The sequence below is a fragment of the Pongo pygmaeus genome, chromosome 10, assembly GCF_028885625.2.
Source record: "Pongo pygmaeus isolate AG05252 chromosome 10, NHGRI_mPonPyg2-v2.0_pri, whole genome shotgun sequence".
NCBI lineage: Eukaryota > Metazoa > Chordata > Mammalia > Primates > Hominidae > Pongo > Pongo pygmaeus.
The window spans coordinates 120271741-120293864 of record NC_072383.2 but is presented as its reverse complement, the minus strand read 5'-3'; the positions used below and the strand labels follow the sequence as shown (position 1 = coordinate 120293864).

Sequence of the window (22124 nt, the reverse complement as noted above, 5' to 3'; positions counted from 1 at the left end):
TGGTGGTGTACGCCTGTAGTCCCAGCTACTTGGGAGGCTGTGGTGGGAGGGTGGTTTGAGCCTGGGAGGCAGAGGTTGCAGTGAACCGAGATCACGCCACCGCACTCCATCCTGGGCGACAGAGCCAGACCTGTCTCATACTAAAAAACAAACAAAAAAAACCCAGAGACTTAGGGCAAAAAGGCCCATTTCTTGTTCTACTTGTTCCTGTTTCAACACAGCTATTCAAATATTCATTTTCTTTTATTTAAATTGAGATATAATTCATATACCCTAAAATGTACCATTCAAAGTATACAATTCAGTGGTTTTAGTATCTTTACAAGCTTGTGTCATCATTACCACTAATTCCAGAACATTTTCATCACCCCAAAAAGAAACCTTGTACCCACAAGCAGTCACTTCCTGTGTCTCCCCACCTTTCCCCTGGCTAGCCCTAATCTATTTTCTGTCTCTGTGGATTTGCCTGTTCTGGAAATTTGATGTAAATGGAGTCACTCAACATGTGGCCTTTTGTGTCTGGTTTCTTTCATGTAGTATAATGATTTCCAGGTTCATCCACATTGTAGCGTGTGCCAGAGCTTCATTCTTTTTCATGGCTGAATAATATTCCATTCTGTAGCCAGACCACACCATTTCTTCTTGGGATTTGCCTCTGAGATGGCTTTTTGCCCCAGTGAGGTGTTGCTCTGCATAGATCTAAGGAGAGGTCTCACAAGGGCACCTGCTCTTTACCAAGCCCCTGTCTCTCCTGGTCTTGTTTTCAGCCTTGGTTTGCACAAAATCACATACATGAGCAAAATATTAGCTGCCGCCTTTGTATCTGAACATTGAACAGTCCCAGCATTGCGGGCCCTTGTCTGGGGGTTTCCTGGCGACCACCTGGAGCAGTGTTCGGTGGTCAGATGTTGCGAGGCATGTGTACCAGTGCAGATTGACACGTGACGCCTAGATCTGCAGAGATGCCTAGATCTGCAGAGACCTGGGCTGGGGCTCCATGGGAGACCATCATTTTGTGGACTTTCTCCCCCCGCCTCTCTGTAGCCCACCATCCCCATCCCACCTGGGGAAGGCCAGCCCCTGCCCTGGTCTGGAGGAGCCGCCCCATGCCATTCAGGAGAAAGGCACTGTTTGGATACAAGCGGTCATCTCACAGACTGGGTCAATGCTGTCTGGGGCTCTGGCCAACTGTTCTTTGGCCTGTCCTGGAGTACAGGCCAGTTTGTGCATGAGCAGATGTGTGGAATAGAGATGGAGAAATCTAGTAGAAGTCAGGCCCATGACTTTCCAGGCAATTCCTGAAAGCCGGAGTCAGGCTGGGATCTCTAAAGGCTGTAGCAACTTGCTGGACAACCACCCCGTCCCCCTGGGAATTCAATTGTAAACTCAGTGGATTTGGGCCCCATGGTTCCCTTAGGAGCCCAGATCCCCTCCCCAACCCACGACGATTGGCAGGGTGCTGGCCGGACCCCTGAGCGTCACACTGAGCTTATGTGGAATATCACGTCCTCATTGAGAATGGCAGGTCCCCTCCCCCACCGGGGCCTACTGTCCCTTCCCCTGAGTGGGCACCCCATCTGGTTTCACCGAAGCAGGCTGGCAGTGGGGGCTTGGGGCAGACTGGGCTGGGAGCAGCGGCAGGCTGTTTAATCTGCTTTGATTTCTGGTCTTGGGAGAGGGGCTTGGCTACGAGGCCCAATTGTTTATGCCTTAGGAGCCAAGGCAGACAAAAGGCACTGGGGAGAGAATTCTGGAACCAGATAAGATGCCAGGGCTCTTTGTCAGCTCACTACAGCTTCATTCTTTACAGCCCTGAGAGCTTTCTTAAGAAGGTTATGGCCATTTAAAAATAGTGTTTTAAAGGCTGGGCATGGTGGCTTACGCCTGTAATCCCAGCACTTTGGGAGGCCAAGGTGGGCAGATGATGTGAGGTCAGGAGTTCAAGACCAGCCTGACCAACATGGTGAAACCCCGTCTCTACCAAAAATACAAAAATTAGCCAGGCGTGGTGGTGTGTGCCTGTAATCCCAGCTACTCGGGAGGCCGAGGCAGGAGAATTGCTTGAACCCGGGAGGCAAAGGTTGCAGTGAGCTGAGATTGCACCACTGCACTCCAGCCTGGGCAACAAGAGCAAAACTCCATCTCAAAAAAAAAAAAAAAAAAAGTGTTTTAAGAGTCCTAAAACATGGCTTTGCCTGGAAACCAAATGCAGGAGGTGGGACAGAGGGAACCATCAGTCTCCAAGCTCCATGGTGTGGCTTTGTCTTAGAAAAAGAATTTGCCTGGCTGGGCGCCGGTGGCTTACGCCTGTAATCTCAGCACTTTGGGAGGCCAAGGAGGGCGGATGATCTGAGGTCAGGATTTCGAGACCGGCCTGGCCAACATGGTGAAACCCCATCTCTACTAAAAAAATACAAAAATCAGCCAGGCGCGGTGGTGCATGCCTGTAATCCCAGCTAATCGGGAGGTTGAGGCAGGAGAATTGCTTGAACCCAGGAGGCAGAGGTCACAGTGTGCTTGGATTGAGCCACTGCACTCCAGCCTGGGCGACAGAGCGAGACTCCATCTCAAAAAAAAAAAAAAAAGAAAAAGAATTTGCCTTTGTGGCCCAAGGTGGGGACCCCTATCTAAACTAGGGAACCCCAGGGTTCCCTAGGAAGCTGTGTCTTACCCTCACCATTTAAATTTTTCTGGCGAGATGATAGGTGACCCCATCCTGCAATGTCACTGCTCATGAGGTGGCACAAACATATACAGGTGTTTGGGGACTGGTGGATTTCCATTCCCCAACCCTTGTAGATGAAATCTCCCCTTCCCCTCATCCTGAAGCTGTGAAGAGTGATGGAAGAGTGACAGCAACGAGTGGATATGTTGTGCGTTTGATACTTAAGACAACATCTCGATCATCACTACATTCTTTTAACTTCAGTTAGGTTGATAAGGAATAGGTATGGTCCAAATGATCATTAAACTGCCATCTCTCTTATATTTATCTTTTATTTATCTTCCCCCCCCCCAATGGCTCTAGTGAAAGCAGCCTTCCCAGAAAAGGTAATGCTGACACGCCCCATTCCCTCACAACCACTTAATCTATTTGGAAATTGCAAATAATTTACCTTCCCTTTCCCCTTCCCCCCACCATTGGACTTTTTTTTTTTTCCATTGATTTTTTTTTTTTTTTTTTCCAGGAGAAAAACAAATTGTAGGACTCTTCCACCCACTCTCACATTTTGACTTTTTCAAGTCCTTGAGACCTGGGAGTTCTAGATACACCCGAGAATCCTTTTGTTGTCATCTCCTGAGGTCACTCAGCTTGAAGATGACTTGGACCTCCGAGGAAGGGCTGAGGCCAGGTGCCGCTGAGTGGGCCCTGAGGTCCTCTGGTAGACGGATGACCTGCAGGCTGGGAGCACTGCATGCCTTGTGACTGCCTTGCCTTTTGTTTTGGACTGACGTTGGTTAACTCAATTTGGTGAGGCTCCGAGTCTGTCAACAAATAATGTTGAGCAACCGTATGTTTAATGTCCCCAGGCATGTGGCTGAAACCTTTTGAAGGCGAAGGGTGGAAGGCGACAACCTGTTTGTAAGTCAATTCTTTGCAAATTTTTGTTTCCCGCAGTCCTCTCTTGGAAAAAAAAATAATAAATAAAAAAATAAATTTGAATTCCTTCATCAGCATTTGTTTTCACCCAGCTGGTTTCCCTTGGGTTCAGCAACAAAGAAGGGAGACTTATCTTTCCCTCCTGAAATGCAGCCCCCCCAATTTTTTTCCCCTAATTTAGAAAGATTCCCAGGTGGTCGTGGTGTCCGAGCAGAGTGGCTCGGAAGGTGTCAAAAAGATTTCAAAAGTCAAAACCGACTTCAGAGTTTTACCAATCAAGTCTCATGTCAGGAAATGTGGATGAGGTCTGTCCGTCCTCAGCTTGCTTTTTAAGTATTGGTAATTCGTTCCAAAATCTTTTGTCCCTTTCTCTTGAATAGAGGTGGGGCTGAGGTCCCCTAAACCCTTCTTCATAGGAAATCAAGGTTTGCTTCATGCCTAGGAGCCCCTCTTTTTTAAACTCCAGAGGGCACCGATCTAGTAACTATGAGAAAAGATGACTGTTCTCCCAGCACTGAAACTGGGGTTCTCAGGAAAGGAGCTGGAGCCAAGGAAACCGCTAGATGATGGTCCCCACTCCGTGCATCCCTCGGGGCCTGAAGAGCATGTGGTGGCCATGATCCCATTCCAAAGCATTCCATCCATCAGAGGCAGGCGGAACCCACCACCCAGTGTGCAGGCGGAGAGAGGAGGCCCCGCAGTGGGAGGAGGCCTCGAGGCCGGGAGCTGAGTGAGAGCCAGGACTCTCAGAGACGCTGGATTTGGGCCTTTTCCAGACGGGCACTTTGAGAAATGCAGGAAAATAGCGTTTTAGGGCAAAAGGAGAACCGAGGTCTGCTTCTAGTTGTCTTTGTCTCAGATGGGGAATGTCACCTGTTTATTGTCAGCAGAGAGCAGGGCAGTGGGGGTGGGGAGTGTGATTCGGGGAGGGTGGGAGAGTGTGGTTGGGGGGGTGGGGAGTGTGATTAGGGGGTGGGGAGTGTGATTAGGGGGGTGGGGAGTGTGATTAGGGGGTGGGGAGTGTGATTAGAGGGAGTGGGGAGTGATTGGGGCGGGGAGTGTGATTAGAGGGGATGGGGAGTGTGATTAGGGGGTGGCAGAGTGTGGTTGGGGGTGGGGAGTGTGATTAGAGGGGGTGGGGAGTGATTGGGGCGGGGAGTGTGATTAGGGGATGGGGAGTGTGATTGGGGTGGGGAATGTGATTAGAGGGGATGGGGAGTGTGATTAGGGGGGTGGGGAGTGTGATTAGGGGGTGGGGAGTGTGATTGGGGTGAGGAGTGTGATGGGGGTGGGAGTGTGATTAGAGGGGGTGAGGAGTGATTGGGGGGATGGGGAGTGATTAGAGGGGGTGGGGAGTGTGATTAGAGGGGGTGGGGAGTGTGATTAGAGGGGCGGGGAGTGTGATTAGGGGGTGGCAGAGTGTGGTTGGGGGTGGGGAGTGTGATTAGAGGGGGTGGGGAGTGATTGGGGCGGGGAGTGTGATTAGGGGATGGGGAGTGTGATTGGGGTGGGGAATGTGATTAGAGGGGATGGGGAGTGTGATTAGGGGGGTGGGGAGTGTGATTAGGGGGTGGGGAGTGTGATTAGGGGGTGGGGAGTGTGATTGGGGTGAGGAGTGTGATGGGGGTGGGAGTGTGATTAGAGGGGGTGAGGAGTGATTGGGGGGATGGGGAGTGTGATTAGAGGGGGTGGGGAGTGTGATTAGAGGGGGTGGGGAGTGTGATTAGAGGGGCGGGGAGTGTGATTAGGGGGTGGCAGAGTGTGGTTGGGGGTGGAGAGTGTGATTAGAGGGGGTGGGGAGTGATTGGGGCAGGGAGTGTGATTAGGGGGTGGGGAGTGTGATTGGGGGGGGAGTGTGATTAGAGGGGGTGGGGAGTGTGATTAGGGGGATGGGGAGTGTGATTAGGGGGTGGGGAGTGTGACTAGGGGGGTGGGGAGTATGATTAGGGGGTGGGGAGTGTGATTAGGGGGATGGGGAGTGTGATTAGAGGGGGTGGGGAGTGTGATTAGAGGGGGTGGGGAGTGTGATTAGAGGGGCGGGGAGTGTGATTAGGGGGTGGCAGAGTGTGGTTGGGGGTGGAGAGTGTGATTAGAGGGGGTGGGGAGTGATTGGGGCAGGGAGTGTGATTAAGGGGTGGGGAGTGTGATTGGGGGGGGTGTGATTAGAGGGGGTGGGGAGTGTGATTAGGGGGATGGGGAGTGTGATTAGGGGGTGGGGAGTGTGACTAGGGGGGTGGGGAGTATGATTAGGGGGTGGGGAGTGTGATTAGGGGGGTGGGGAGTGTGATTAGGGGGTGGGGAGTGTGATTGGGGTGAGGAGCGTGATGGGGGTGGGAGTGTGATTAGAGGGGATGGGGAGTGTGATTAGAGGGGGTGGGGAGTGTGATTAAGGGGTGGGGAGTGTTATTGGGGTGAGGAGCGTGATGGGGGTGGGAGTGTGATTAGAGGGGGTGAGGAGTGTGATTAGAGGGGGTGGGGAGTGTGATCAGGGGGATGGGGAGTGTGATTGGGGGTGGGGAGTGTGATTAGAGGGGGTGGGGAGTGTGATTGGGGGTGAGGAGTGTGATTAGAGGGGTGGGGAGTGTGATTAGAGGGGGTGGGGAGTGTGATTGGGGGTGGGGAGTGTGATTAGAGGGGATGTGGAGTGTGATTAGGGGGTGGGGAGTGTGATTGGGGGGATGGGGAGTGTGATTAGGGGGTGGGGAGTATGATTAGGGGGTAGGGAGTGTGATTGAGGTGAGGAGTGTGATTAGGGGGTGGGCAGTGTGATTAGAGGGGGTGGAGAGTATGATTAGGGGGTGGGGAGTGTAATTAGAGGGGATGGGGAGTGGGATTAGGGGGATGGGGAGTGTGATTAGGGGGTGGGGAATGTGATTAGAGGGGGTGGGGAGTGTGATTAGGGGGGTGGGGAGTGTAATTAGAGGGGGTTTGGAGTGTGATTGGGGGTGAGGAGTGTGATTGGGGGGATGGGGAGTGTGATTAGGGGGTGGGGAGTGTGATTGGGGGTGGGGAGTGTGATTAGCGGGGGTGGGGTATGTGATTGGGGGTAGGGAGTGTGATTAGTGGGGGTGGGGTATGTGATTAGGGGGTGGGGAGTGTGATTAGCGGGGGTGGGGAGTGTGATTAACGGGAGTGGGGAGTGTGATTGGGGGTGGGGAGTGTGATTAGGGGTGGGGAGTGTGATTAGCGGGGGTGGGTTATGTGATTGGGGGTAGGGAGTGTGATTAGTGGGGGTGGGGAGTGTGATTAGTGGGGGTGGGGTATGTGATTAGGGGGTGGGGAGTGTGATTAGAGGGGGATGGGGAGTGTGATTAGCGGGGGTGGGGAGTGTGATTAGAGGGGGATGGGGAGTGTGATTAGGGGGTGGGGAGTGTGATTAGGGGGTGGGGGGTGTGATTAGAGGGGGATGGGGAGTGTGATTAGCAGGGGTGGGGAGTGTGATTAGAGGGGGATGGGGAGTGTGATTAGCAGGGGTGGGGAATGTGATTAGAGGGGATGGGGAGTGTGATTAGCGGGGGTGGGGAGTGTGATTAGAGGGGATGGGGCGTGTGATTAGCGGGGGTGGGGAATGTGATTAGAGGGGATGGGGAGTGTGATTAGCGGGGGTGGGGAGTGTGATTAGAGGGGATGGGGCATGTGATTAGAGGGATGGGGAATGTGATTAGAGGGGATGGGGAGTGTGATTAGAGGGGATGGGGCATGTGATTAGAGGGATGGGGAATGTGATTAGAGGGGATGGGGAGTGTGATTAGAGGGTGGGGAGTGTGATAGGGGTGTGGGGAGTGTGATTGGCGGGTGGGGAGTGTGAATAGGAGGGTGGAGAGTGTGAATAGGAGGGTGAGGAGTGTGATGGCGGTTAGGAGAGTGTGAATGGGGGAATGGGAGAGTGCTATTAGGGGAGTGAAGATATTAGGGGCAGAGGAGTGTGATTAGAAGGTGGGAGAGTGTAATTGTTCACCATCCAACTCCCTGGGTTCTCATAGGATCAGGGAGGGGAGGAGGGCTCTCCCCACAGACACCCTCTTGGCAAGAGAGCCAGGGAGCAAGGTGTGAGTGTGGGCGTGAGACCATCGTGTGGCCTCTGTAGAAGAGGCCCCGTGTGGGTGTCAGGGACCTCTTTCCATCCTTGTGTTGGGTCCATCAGTGGCGTTGTTTCCTTCCCATCTTTCGGTGATATCTCATCTGTACAGACCCTGAACTGCCCCCCGTGGAATCTCCCGGGGCTCAGGCCTTTTGACAGTTCTAGTACACAAAGCTGTCTCCACCTTTACTTCCTCTTCTATGATAAACAGCCAACCAGCAACATGGCAAACCCCATCTCTACAAAAAATACAAAAAAACCCAGCCAGGCGTGGTGGTGCGCGCCTGTAGTCCCAGCTACTCACAGGGCTGAGGCAGGAGGGTCGCTTGAGCCCAGGAGGTCGAGGCTGAGTGAGCTATGATCGTGCCACTGCACTCCAGCCTGGGCGACAGAGGTGGGACAAAAGGGATCTCCTGCTCCAGACCCGATGTGTCTCCCTCAGCTCAGCATCACGCTGGTCTCAGGTCATACCTGGGACCTCTGTCAGAGGCAGCCCTTGTGGCCATGCAGGCTGCGCCGTGCCAGACGGGTGTGGGGAGGAGCAGGAGGTGGACCCTTGCAAGGCCCCACCCCTGGAGGTAGGCGAGGCCACACCCCCTCACTCTCATTGGTCCGCTGGCCTGGCCTCCCTCCCAACAAACAGGAGGAGGCTCCATAACCTGTCTGCAAATGGATAAGGCTTGGAAGTTGATTTCTGGTTTTCAAGCAAGAGGGAGGAACAGCAGAATCTGTGCAGGAATTTTCAGAAACAAGGAGGAACCTATGTCTGTTGTAGCTAGAATCAGGCAGCGGCTCCCACCTGCAGGTCCCCCACACTCTGCAGGCAGGTCGGGGGAGAATTCTGTTTTTCTGCATCTCACAGGAGCACCAAGTGGCCCCCATCCAACCTCTGGGGCGTGGAGCTCAGGGACCTTTGAGATGAGGCGCTCATGCGGGCCTCGTCCTCCGCCTCATTTGTGCATGCTGCCGGCATCTCCCTTCCAGCACCCCACCATTTCTCCCCCGACCATCCATGCTCTCGCTAAGATGGTGACAGTGACCCTCACCCGCAGGGAGCCTGCCCCGCACTTCTCTCCCTCCTTCCCCCTTCGCCCTCTGGAAACTGACCTCTGCCTGCCTGCGTCTTTGCTTTCAGGTGCAGCCCAAATTCCGTTACCCCTTCTACTATGAGATGTGCTGGTATGTCCTGGAGAGATACGTGTACTGTGTGACCCAGCGCTCCCACCTCACTCAGGAATACCAGAGGGAGTCGATGCTTATTGGTGAGTGAACCGGAGGGAGCCCACAGCCTTGGCTGCACAGCTGGGGCAGAAATCATTTTCTCAGTGGGGCCTGGAGACACTCCCTGCGTTCTGGGGATTCGTTGAATCAGTGTATTGGGCAGAATCCTAGGAAACCCTCAGGGGAAGCCATTCTTGTCAGTTTCCCACCTGGAATACAGAGTCCAAGAAAATGAACTCGGATCCCCAAAAGAGTCATGTGTGTAGCCTCCAGCCCATGGCTGTGCAGATGCAGGTTGGAGCCGCCTGGAGCTTGGCTGCTAAAACAGGATCACCCCACAGAGCAGAGAATCCTCGTTCTTTTGGCTCTTCCGTGGACACCAGCTGATTTTTCCTCCTGCACTGGAGGTTGGGTTTTTATCTATGTAAGAGCAGTCCTGTGAGATGCAGCCAGTCTCCGAAAACCCAAGGCTGTCTTTGAGGCAGCAGGAGGGGTGACCAGGGCAGGTGGTGCGGGCCTGGAGGAGCAGGAGAGTGTTCGGAGCTGCTGCAGTGCCCTGCCCTGCTGCCAGTACTTAAAGGGACATCATCCCCCCCACAATACGGCTCTGCCCTTGAATCTTGACTCACAGACGCCCGCCCTGAAGTTGGATCTGGCTGTGACTGCAAGCCCCGACCAGCAATCTAGAGGAAGAACGTGATTCCTCTCGGCTGTGTCTGAGCTGTTGTCGTGCAGGGGTTTTCCTGGATGATGTAGAGTCTGCAGCATCTCAGACACAGCATCTTTTTTTTTTAACCAGGGGATAGAAAGATGAGACTGGTCTGTCTCCCTGAGGGTCTGCACAGTTTTTCCTGCAGCCTCTAGGATTTTTAGATTCTTTTTTTATTTCCCCTTTGCAGTAAGCCTCTTCCATCTCTTCCCTTATGCCCCATCCTTCATGACGTTCAGGGGTTCCAGGCTGGGTGTATGATGGGGAACCAGTGTTTCTGCTGGGGCCTTCACTGGGAAGTCTTTGCCTGTGAGGTCTGTCGCGAGCCTCATTCCCGCCTGATGATGTGCTATTCGGGGGTTGGAAAGTCCCAAAACACTACAACCTGCCCTTCTGGAGCTCCCAGCCTGGTAGGAGAGAAGGGAAATGATCCTGAAATAGCGTGAGAGCTGCTGTGATCGCAGCAACTCCACGATCCCCCGGGGACAGAGGCTGGGGAGAGCGAGAGGCTTTCTGAGTGTCTGCAGTCCCCAGGCCAGGAAGCTGAGGGTTGGTTCTCTCACTTGGATATTTAGGGCAGAAGAAGAATATTCCGTTCGCAGGCACAGGAGGAAATCTCGAGGTGGTGCTTGGGTAATCAGTACCCACATCTTCCTTACGTTTTCCTGCCACTGTTTTCCCTCTGGCTCTCCCAGTCCATCTGCCAATGAGAAGGGGCAACGTGAGGGAGACACCCCCTCCATCCAGAGCTGCTGTGTGCCAGTGCCTGTGCCCAGGGATACCTGTGTACTCCGCACCACGGCCTTCCAAGGATGTTTCCTTTTAAGCAGCCCTATTGGGATATAGTTCCCGTATCACACAATTCACCATTTGGGGTGTAGAATCCAGTGGTTTTTAGTCTGTTCACAGATACATGCAGCCACTGCTGCAGTCAATTTCACATTTTCATCACCGCAAAAGGAAACCCAGGGCCGGGCACAGTGGCTCATGCCTGTAATCCTAGCACCACTGGGTGCGGTGGCTCACACCTGTAATCCCAGTACTTTGGGAGGCTGAGGCGTGTGGATCACTTTAGGTCAGGAGTTCGAGATCAGCCTGGCCAACATGGTAACACCTCGTCTCTACTAAAAATATGAAATTAGTCCAGTGTGGTGGCACATGCCTGTAATCCCAGGTATTCGGGAGGCTGAGGCAGGAGAATCGCTTGAACCTGGGAGGCGGAGGTTGCGGTGTGCCGAGATCGCGCCATTGCACTCCAGTCTGGCCAACAAAGTGAGACTGTCTCAAAAAAAAAAAAAAAAAAAAATTCCTAGCACTCTGGGAGGCCGAGGCGGGTGGATCCCTGAGGTTAGGAGTTCGAGACCAACCTGACAACATGGTAAAATCCTGTCTCTACTAAAAAACACAAAAATTAGCCGGGTGTGGTGGTGCACCTGTAATCTCAGCTACTCGGGAGGCTGAGGCAGGAGAATCCCTTGAACCCAGGAGATGGAGGTTGCAGTGAGCTGAGATCATGCCAATGCACTCCAGCCTGGGCGACAGAGCGAGACTCTGTCTCACAAAAAAAAAAAAAAAAGAAAAGAGAAAAGAAAAGAAAGAAACTCATACCCTTCAGCTGTTGTCTCATCTCCCCACCCTGCCCCTTCCCTAGCCCTGGGCAGCTACTCATCTACTTTCTGTCCCCATAGAAGTCCCCTGCCTGGGACATTTCACATGAATTGAATCATATAATAGATGCTCTCTTAGACTTATTTTTATTTTATTTTAGTATTATTATTATTATTATTATTATTTGAGACAGGGCCTTGCTCTGTCGCCCAGGTTGGAGTGCAGTGGTGCATTCATGGCTTACTGCAGCCTCCACCTCCCAGGCTCAAGTGATCCTCCCATCTCAGCCTCCCAAGTAGCTGGGACTACAGGTGCACATCATCACACCCAGCTAATTTGTGTATTTTTTGTAGAGATGGGGTTTCGCTTTGTTTCTCAGGCTGGTCTCAAACTCCTGGGCTCAAGCAGTCCACCCGCCTAGGCCACCCAAAGTGTAGGGATTACAGGTGTGAGCGACTGCACCCAGCCTCGACTTATTTTTAGACATTAAAAAGTAAAGTGCCAGATACCAGCCTGGGTAATATAGTGAGACCTCATCTCTACAAAAAAAGCTTAAAAAAAAACTAGCTGAGTGTGGTGGGCGCACCGGCAGGAGGATCACTTGAACCCGGGAGGCGGAGGTTGCAGCGAGCTGAGATTATGCCACTACAGTCCAGCCTCAGCAACTGAGCAAGACTGTCTTTATATAAATAAATAAAGTGCCAGTGTTCAGAGAGGCGGGGCAACCCATGTGGTTGCACACAGCCGGGAAGCAGCAGGGTGGGGATCTGAACCTGCGTCCCCCACGGCCTTTCCAGAGGCCGGAGGCGCTGACCGTTATGATTGTTAGAGAAGCTGTATCTCTGGAGTACAGGGGACTTTTGGTGAGTGGAGGTTCCAAAGACCTTGGCAGGGAGTTAGGCGTCATCTCGGTCTTTCTTGTGACCCTGCCTCCACAGATGCCCCGAGGAAGCCCAGCATAGACGGCTTCTCTTCGGATTCCTGGCTGGAGATGGAGGAGGAGGCCTGTGATCAGCAGCCTCAGGAGGAGGAGGAGAAGGACGAGGAGGGCGAGGGCAGGGACAGGGTACCCAAACCGCCCACCGATGGCTCCACTTCACCCACCAGCACACCCTCCGAGGACCAGGAGTCCCTCGGGAAGAAGCCCAAAGCACCTGCCCTGCGATTCCTCAAAAGGACTTTGTCTAACGAGTCGGAGGAGAGTGTGAAGTCTACTACGTTGCCCGTAGACTACCCCAAGACCCCCACCGGCTCTCCCGCCACGGAGGTCTCTGCCAAATGGACCCATCTCACCGAGTTTGAACTGAAGGGCCTGAAAGCTCTGGTGGAGAAACTGGAATCCCTCCCGGAGAACAAGAAGTGTGTCCCCGAGGGCATCGAGGACCCCCAGGCACTCCTGGAGGGTGTGAAGGTGGGCAGGAGTGGCGTCTGGGGCTGGGCAGCCGAGGAGGGCTGGGCAGGTCCTGTTCAGTGTGACAGGTGCAGCTCAGCTCACGACGGCCCTGTGCAGATTGCTCTGAGCATTCGGGTGGGCGCTGGGAGGGGGCTTCTGGGGTCTCAGTCCACAAAAGCCTATGTAGTGTGTCCAAGCAGAGGCCACCATTAAGAGCTGCAGATGGTGGAGGGGGTGGCTCACACCTGTAATCCTAATACTGGGAGGCTGAGGTGGGCAGATCACTTGAAGTCATGAGTTCAAGACCAGCCTGGCCAACATGGTGAAACCCCGTCTCTACTGAAAAAAAAAAGGGAAAATTAGCCAGGCGTGGTGGCGCTCGCCTGTAGTCCCAGCTACTTGGGAGGCGGAGGCAGAAGAATTGCTTGAACCTGGGAGGTGGAGGTTGCAGTGAGCCGAGATCACACCACTGCACTCCAGCCTGGGCGACAAAGCGAGAGTCTGTCTCAAAAAAACAAAAGAGCTGTAGAGGACCCCCTTTTGAAACCTCACTCTGTGGCTGACGAGTTTTCTTCTCAGCACTTATTGGAAATCTGAGGCCCCACCAGCAGGTGTGACATGTGCAGCAGTTGCTGTCACTGGGCTCGAGAGACGAACCCCTCCAGCCTTGTCAGAAAGCCTCGCTGTCCTGGGCCAGCATCTTGGAGCATGACTCAGTTTCACATGAGCAGGTTGTACATCCCCACAGTCCTTGACATGGCCAGCTAATGCAGGCACTATGTAACTGCGTGCAATTTGGAAGTCTTCATTATGATGTGCATTTAATGGATGAGGAAGTAGGCTCAGAGAGGGTAAGGGGCATGCCTGAGGTCACAGAGCAAGTGGATGGTGGAGCTGGAATGAGGACCCGGGGGTGACTGCAGAGCTTCTGTGTGTCTACTGCTGCGTGGAACTGCCTCTTGTCTCAGCATTAGTAAGGCTTTTTGGTTGAGGCCTCAGAGGCATATGGGTGTCCTTCTCCAATGTCTGATTCTCAAGGGAAGCCAGCTAGCTCCCTCCTGGGGTTGGAAACTGAATTTAAGTTTCTTCTTTGGTGGCTGCAAAGTACTCAGGATTGGTAGTTCATTTGTTCGTTGTATTCACTTAGGAAACCTTGTGTTGGGCCTGGGATAAAGACATATTAAGATTCACTGGGTGCGGGCCAGGCATGGTGGCTCAGGCCTTAATCCAAGCACTTTGGGAGGCTGAGGCAGATGGATCATTTGAGGCCAGGAGTTTGAGCCCAGCCTGGCCAACATAGGGAGACCCCATCTCTACAAAAAATAACAAATTTAGCCAGGCATAGTGGCCTGTGCCTGTAGTCCCAGCTACTCGGGAGGCTGAGGAGAGAGGATTGCTTGACCCCAGAAGGTCACTGCTGTAGGGAGCCATGGTCTCACCACTGCTCTCCAGCCTGGGCAACAGAGCAAGACCCTGCCTAAAAAAAACCCAAAACAACCATACTAATCTGAAGAAGAAATGTCTTTCCATGCTTTTGGAAAGTCTTTTTTACTTTATTTTTTTATTTTTATTTTTTTACTATTGAGACAGACAGGGTGTTACTCTGTTGCACAGGCTGGAATGCAGTGGTGCGAGCTTGGCTCGCTGCAGCCTTGACCTCCCAGGCTCAAGTGATCCTCCTGCCTCAGCCTCCCAAGTAGCTGGGACTACAGGTGCATGCCACCATGCTCGGCTAATTTTTAATTTTTTTGTAGAGATGGTGTCTCACCACATTGCCCAGGCTGGTCTCAAACTACTGAGCTCAAGCAATCCTCCCACCTCAGCTTCCCAAGGTGCTGGGATTACAGGCATGAGCCACTGTGCCTGGCCTAGCCTATTTTTGCCTTTAAAAGCATCTTTGTGTCTCTGATCTATTTCTGTGTGGTGTTGCTGGTTCTGGGAACAGATGTCCTCCTAGGGATGAAACTTGGCTCCTCCTATCCCTTGCCTCTACCTACCTGATTGGCCTGAGGCTGGACTTACCCTAGACCCTTTGATGATGTAGAGGAGGCCTGGGGTAGGGGTTAGAGAAAGTGCACGCAGCCCAGATGTCCTCCTTCCCCACAGGGGAATCACGGGCAGCTCGTGATAATATGAAATGAGGCATCTCAATGACTTGGTGCTGTTGGGGGTGTTTTCCTTGTAGAAACACATTGAAACCTTCCAACAACCCTTTGGAGTACTTTTTTTGTTTTTGAGACGGAGTCTTGCTCTGTCGCCCAGGCTGAAGTGCAGTGACATGATCTTGGTTCACTGCAACCTCTGCCTCCCGGGTTCAAGTGATTCTCCTACCCCTGCCTCCCGAGTAGCTGGGACCATAGGCATGCCATAACCCCTGGCTAATTTTTTTGTAATATTTGTAGAGATGGGGGTCTACCATGTTGCCCACACTGTCTTTTTTTGTATAACCTAGTCACTTAGCTCATTTATTGAACTTACCTGTCTTTTTTTTTTTCTTGAGACAGAATCTCGCTCTGTTGCCCAGGCTGGAGTGCAGTGGCGCGATCTCGGCTTACTGCAAGCTCCGCCCCCTGGGTTCACGCCATTCTCCTGCCTCAGCCTCCCGAGTAGCTGGGACTACAGGCGCCCGCCACCACGCCCTGTTTTTTTAGCCACCACGCTAATTTTTTTTTTTTGAGACAGAGTTTCACTCTTGTTGCCCAGGCAACAATTGCCAGGAGTGCAGTGGCACGATCTCGGCTCACTACAACCTCCACATCTGGGGTTCAAGCGATTCTCCTGCCTCAGCCTCCCTAGTAGCTGGGATTACAGGCATGCGCCACCACACCCGGCTATTTTGTATTTTTAGTAGAGACGAGGTTTCTTCATGTTGGTCAGGCTGGTCTTGAACTCCATACGTCAGGTGATCCACCTGCCTCGGCCTCCCAAAGTGCTGGGATTACAGGCGTGAGCCACCGCGCCTGGTCTTTGTATCTTTTTTGGTAGAGATGGGGGTTTCACCGTGTTGGCCAGGATGGTCTTGATTTCCTGACCTTGTGATCCGCCTGCCTCGGCCTCCCCAGAACTTACCTGTCTTTAGAGATATTTAGTTGAGCCTAGTCTAATGAGGCTCTTTTCAGGCTGAAGAGCTTGTAAATTAGGTGGACAGGCCTCCTGAGGGTTCCATGAAAATTGGGACCGCTGCTAGTGTCTCTAAATGTTGTGTGGCCAGATGCTTGCCTGGGGGACGTGGGTGCCATCACCTCTTCCAGAACAGGAGAGTTTGTGATTAGTCTGACAGGCATCAGCCCCTCACTCTCCCTGGAGACCCAGAAAAGATTTTGAGGCCTGGCGCAGTGGCTCACACCTGTAATCCTAACATTTTGGAAGGCCGATCACACGAGCCCAGGAGTTTGAGACCAGCCTGGGCAACATAGTGAGACGCCATCTGTACAAAAACAAAAATTAGCCGGGTGTGGTGGTGCGCACCACCTTGAGCCCCAGCTGCTCAAGGGGCTTAGGCAGGAGGATCACTTGAGTCCAGGAGTTCTAGGCTGCAGTGAGCTATGAGTGTGCCACTGCACTCCAGTCTGGGACACAGAACAAGACCCTATCTCAAAAAAATAAAAAAACAAACAAAAAAACGATTTTGAACCCAGGACTGACTTTCAGGGTGGGAGTGCTGCCACAGAAGGTGGGCAGCCTGTTCTCCCCAGATGTATGCTCCGTCGCCTTGTTCTCTCTTTTCTGTTGTTGGGGATTCTTTTGCTTTGGCCAAGAAATAAAAAACAGCTCAGGAATGTGGGTCTGAGACAATTCATAGCCGATGCCTAGTTCCCCCACTGCCATTGAGGGATTCGTGTTTCTGGGCTGTGGTGGTTTCCCCTTGATGACTGACGTGCTAGGATCTTTGGCTTGCATTCCAGAAAGATGGGCTCTCTCCTAGGACCTCAGAGGCTGCTGTTTGTGGTGGCTCAGGGTAACTAGTGCCCTGGTGACTGGAGACAGCCCCCAATTCAACTCAGTCCCTAGATGGCTAGGTTTTGGCTTATACTAAAAACCCATTTGTTCTTTCATTTGTATGATTTTGTTGTTGTTTTTAAATTTTGAGACAGAGTCTTACTGTGTCACCAAGGCTAGAGTGCAGTGGCATGATCACAGCTTACTGCAGCCTCGACCTCCTGGGCTTAGATGATCCTCCCACCTCAGCCTCTCCAGTATCTGGGACTACAGATGTGTGCCACCACGTCTGGCTAATTTTTATATTTTTTTTTTGTAGAGACAGAGGTCTCGCTGTGTTGCCCAGGCTCATCTTGAGCCCCTGGGCTCAGGTGGTTGGACAGCCTCGTGTGATGTATTTTTTTAATTGTGGTAAGACACACGTAACAGAATTTACCATTTTAACCATGTTAAAGTGTCCAAATCAGTGGCATTAGGTACAGTCACAATTTTTTTTTTTTTTTTTTTGAGACACAGTCTCACTCTGTTGCCCAGGCTGGAGTGCAGTGATATGGTCTCAGCTTACTGCAACCTCTGCCTCCTGGGTTCAAGCGATTCTCGTGCCTCAGCCTCCCAAGTAGCTGGAATTACAGGCATGTGCCACCACACCTGGCTGATTTTTTTTTTTTTTTTTTTTTTTTTTTGAGACAGAGTCTTGCTCTGTCGCCCAGGCTGGAGTGCAGTGGCGTGATCTCGGCTCACTGCAAGCTCTCCCTCCCAGGTTCACGCCATTCTCCTGCCTCAGCCTCCCAAGTAGCTGGGACTACAGGCACCCGCCACCACGCCCGGCTAATTTTTTTGTATTTTTAGTAGAGATGGGGTTTCACCGTGTTAGCCAGGATGGTCTCGATCTCCTGACCTCATGATCTGCCCATCTCGGCCTCCCAAAGTGCTGGGATTACAGGCGTGAGCCACCACGCCCGGTGGCTAATTTTTATATTTTTAGTAGAGATGGGGTTTCATCACGTTGGCCAGGCTGTTCTTCAACTCTTGGCCTCAGGTAATCTTGGCTTGGCCTGCTGAAGTGCTGGGATTACAGGCGTGAGCCACCGGCCCGGCCACAATTCACAATCGTGTGCAACCACCACCACTATCTTATTCCAGAACCTTTTTATCACTGCGGACAATCCTGTGCCTAAGAGCTGCCACGTCTGTACCCTCTTCACTGCTAATCTGCTTTCTGTCCTGTGGATTTACTTATTCTAGATATTTCATTGTAATGTAGGTTTTGGGGTTTTTTTTTTTTGAGATGGGGGCCTCAGCTGGGAGTGCAGTGGCACAATTATAGCTCACTGCAGCCTCAACCCCCCAGGCTCAAGCAATCCTCCCATCTCAGCCTCCCAAGTAGCTGGGACTACAGGCATATGCCACTACTCCCAGCTAATTTTTTCATTATTTGTAGAGACTACGTCTTGCTATATTGCTTATGCCTGTAATGCCAGCACTTTGGGAGACCGAGGCAGGAGGATTGGTTGAGCCCAGGAGTTTGAGACTGACTTTGGCAGCATAGCAAGATCCTATGTCTACAAAAAATAAAAAATTAGCCAGATATAGTGGCGTGCACCTCTACCTGGGAGACTGTACAGCGTTAGAGGGCTGAGGCAGGAGGACCCTTGGGCCCAGGAGGTAGAGGCTACAGTGAGTTGTGATTGCATCAGACAGAGACCGTGTCTCAACATAAATGATAAATAAACACAGACACTTACTGTGATGGAAGTGCCAAGATATTGGCCTGTATGAGATGGGAAGGACAAGAACTCAGGACACAGGAGACCCTGAAGTTCAAGTTTGGTTTCTGCTCTTAGCTACTCGCTCTGTGGCCTTGGGCAAGCCAGTCCACCTTTCTGTTTACCTCTATGTAAAATGAGGATGTGCTTTGTCCTTCTGGGGACCAGATTCTGTGATTCTTATGGCCATTCTGAAGCGCTTACCCTTGGGTGAAACTGCAGTGTCCTCACTGTGATATGGGCATAACAGCAGGGACCTGTGTCACTGAATTACTTTAAGGAACAATGAAGCCATGAACATAGGTTGCAGCTAAGGGTGAGCCAGACTGGCTTTGGCCAGCTACCCACACTTCCCCTGCCCTTTCTCTTTCCTTCCCCCTTCTCACCTCTCAGCAGCCCCCTCATCCCCCCTCCAGGTTAAAGATTGCTGTTTAGGCTGTGCACAGTGACTCAACCTGTAATCCCAGCCCTTTGGGAGGCCAAAGTGGGAGGGTGGCTGGAGCTCAGGAGTTTGAGGCCACCCTGGGCAACACAGTGAGACCCCGACTCTACAAAAACAAAACAAAAGGAACAAAAAATTAGCCAGGTATAGTGGCATGCGCTTGCAGTCCCAGCTACTTGAAAGGCTGATGCAGGAGGATTTAGTGAGCCTAGGAGTTTGAGGCTGCAGTGAGCTGTGATTGCACCACTGTACTCCAGCCTTGGTGACAGAGCGAGACCCTGTCTCAAAAAAACAAAAACAAAAACAAAAAAAACACCACAGCCCGGGCGCAGTGACTCACGCCTGTAATCCTAGCACTTTGGGAGGCCAAGGCAGGTGGATCACCTGAGGTCAGAAGTTCGAGACTAGCTTGGCCAACATGGCAAAACCCCGTCTCTACTAAACATACAAAAATTAGTTGGGCATCATGGCGCACGTCTGTAGGCCCAGCTACTAGAGAGGCTGAGGCAGGAGAATCACTTGAACCTGGGAGGTGGAGGTTGCAGTGAGCTGAGATTGCGCCATTGCACCCTAGCCTGGGTGACAAGAGCAAAACTCTTTAAAAAAATTTTTTTTAAAAATTTTATTTTATTTTCCAAGACGGAGTCTTTTGCTCTCTGTCACCGAGGCTGGAGTGCAGTGGCGCAATAACAGCTCTCCATAGCCTCGACCTCCTAGCTCAGGTGATTGAGGTAGCTGGGGCTACAGGCATGTGATACCATGCTCAGTTCATTTAAGTTTTTTTTTTTTTGGTAGAGATGGGGGTCTTGCTCTGTTGCCCAGGCTGGTCTCGAACTCCTGGGCTCAAGCAATCCATCTACCTCAGCCTCTCAAAGTGCTGGGATTATAGGTGTGAACCACCTCGTCCAGCCAGGTGATACCTTTTTTTTTTTGAGTCTGAGTCTTTCTCTGTCGCCCAGGCTGGAGTGCAGTGGTGCGATCTTGGCTCATTGCAGCCTCCGCCTCCTGGGTTCAAGTGATTCTCCTGCCTCAGCCTCCCGAGTAGCTGGGATTACAGGCATGCGCCACCACGCCCAGCTATTTCTTGTATTTTAGTAGAGGTGGGGTTTCGCCATGTTGGCCAGGCTGGTCTCAAACTCCTGGCCTCAAGCGATCTGCCTGTCTCGGCCTCCCAAAGTGCTGGGATTACAGGTGTGAACACTGTGTGGCCAGGTGTTCTTTGAAGACCCAAAGTTCTGCATTAGACCGAATCCCTGTGCCATCTGTTAACCAGCCGCATGCTCTTGGGGAATGCAATAAAATGGAGTACTTGGAATACAGCATCGTGGTCATAAGGACTCCGTGAGGTGACACCTTAGCACAGGGCCTTTAATAGCTTAGCAAACTAGATCCAGAAATTTCAGACACCATAGAAGGAAAACACAGGCCGGCGCAGGGTCAAATGTGCGAGCCTGTGAAACCCATAACCGTGGAAGGTGTTCACAGCTTTTTTGTCTTGAGGTCGTCAGTTCCCGACCCTGGAACACACCTGTTCGTTGATGCGGCCTCTCCTGGGTCTTACTGACATGTAGAACAGTGAGGTGTAAAGCCCAGATCACCAGCGCAGTTGGCTTTTTAAAATCATCACACTCTCAGCTAGGCACAGTGGCTCACGCCTGTAATCTCAGCACTTTGGGAGGCCAAGGCGGGCGGATCATGAGGTCAGGAGTTCGAGACCAGCCTGGCCAACATGGTGAAACCCCATCTCTACTAAAAATACAAAAAAATTAGCAGGGCATGGTGGTGCAGCCTGTAATCACAGCTACTCTGGAGGCTGAGGCAGGAGAGTCGCTTGAACCTGGGAGGCGGAGGTTGCAATGAGCTGAGGTTATGCCCCTACACTCCAGCCTGCCGACAGAGCAAGACTCTGTCTCAAAACAACAACAACAACAACAACAACAAACCAAGTATGTTATTTAATAGTCCTGGGGGGCCAGAAGTCAGAAATAAAAGAGTCAGCGGGGCTGTGCTCGCTCCAAAGTCTCTAGAAGAGAATCCTTCTGGGCCTCCTCTGGTTTCTGGCAGCTCTTGGTATTCCCTGGCTGTGGCTGCATCACTCCAGTCTCTGCCTTCATTTTCTTTTCTTTTTTTTTTTTTTTTGGTGTTTGTATTTATTTTATTTATTTTTTTGAAGACAGAGTCTCGCTCTGTGGCCCAGGCTGGATGGAGTGCAGTGATGTGATCTTGGCTTGCTGCAACATCCGCCTCCTGGGTTCAAGCAATTCTCGTGCCTCAGCCTCCCAAGTAGCTGGGATTGCAGGCGTGTGCCACCACTCCCATCTGCCTTCATTTTCTTGTAGATTTCTTCTTTGTGTCTCTGTCCAAATCTCTCTTATTAAAAAGACACTTGACATTGGGTTTAGGATCTACCCTAAATTCAGGATTATTTCACCTTGAAAAAAAATTTTTTTTTGAGACGGAATCTTGCTCTGTTGCCCAGGCTGGAGTTCAATGGCGTGATCTCGCCTCACCACAATCCCCGCCTCCTGGGTTCCAGAAATTATCCTGCCTCATCCTCCTGAGTACCTGGGACTACGGGCACGTGCCACCATGCCTGGCTAATTTTTGTATTTTCAGTAGAGACAGGGTCTCACCATGTTGGCCAGGCTGGTCTCGAACTCGTTGCCTCAAGTGATCCTCCCGCCTCGGCCTCTCAAAGTGCTGGGATTACAGGCGGGAGCCACTATGCCCGGCCTGAACACATATTTTTTGGGACACAGTTCAAGCTACTTCAGATGGGTTTTCACAGACGGTGGGGCTGGGATGGAGGGAGGGTACTTGAGAGACCCCAGGTGCGTTGACGCCTGGCGGGTCTCTTTCCCCGTAGAAGGGGGCACCCCGAGGGTGCTGGTTCCCCAGAGCAGGAGTTCCCCAAGCCGCACCTCCCTTTGCCGGCCGGTGGATGGCGATTCTTCCCTGATACCTGCCTTATTTTCACAGTGGGATATTTTTAGTCATGGCACGGAGGGAGTTTCTGATTATTAAAGCCCCAGCCTGGGAAGCAATGGGACCCGAATCCATTGTTAACTAATTATCTCTTTGAGAGAAGTTGGCATAAGGGGCCGCCCAGGCCCAGCCATCCGTTGTCTGTGGTTATCTCGTCAGGTCCAGTACGGGGCAGTTTCCAGCAGAAAGGGTCCCACGGCTGGATCTTCGAAAACCTGCGCTGGACTTTCGGAGGGGACGGGCGTGTAGGGTGTAACCCTTAGGGGGCTGAGCTGGTGAGGGCACCCAGCCTTCCTTATATCTGTGCTTCCGAGAGCCCCAGGGAGTGTATAAATTTAAGCAGGGCCTAGGGAAGCCAGTGACATGATTCCCTCCAGCA

The 22124-nt window shown here is 52.1% G+C and overlaps 1 protein-coding gene across 1 annotated transcript in view; it reads left to right on the top strand.

The window, feature by feature from the left end:
• The window catches only part of KDM2B (lysine demethylase 2B), a 153250-nt gene that overhangs the window by 60767 nt on the left and 70359 nt on the right, over window positions 1-22124 (top strand). Inside the window, 2 exon segments of the mRNA XM_054443917.2 lie at window positions 8818-8944; window positions 12159-12631. Coding sequence (XP_054299892.1) covers window positions 8818-8944; window positions 12159-12631 — 600 coding nt within the window.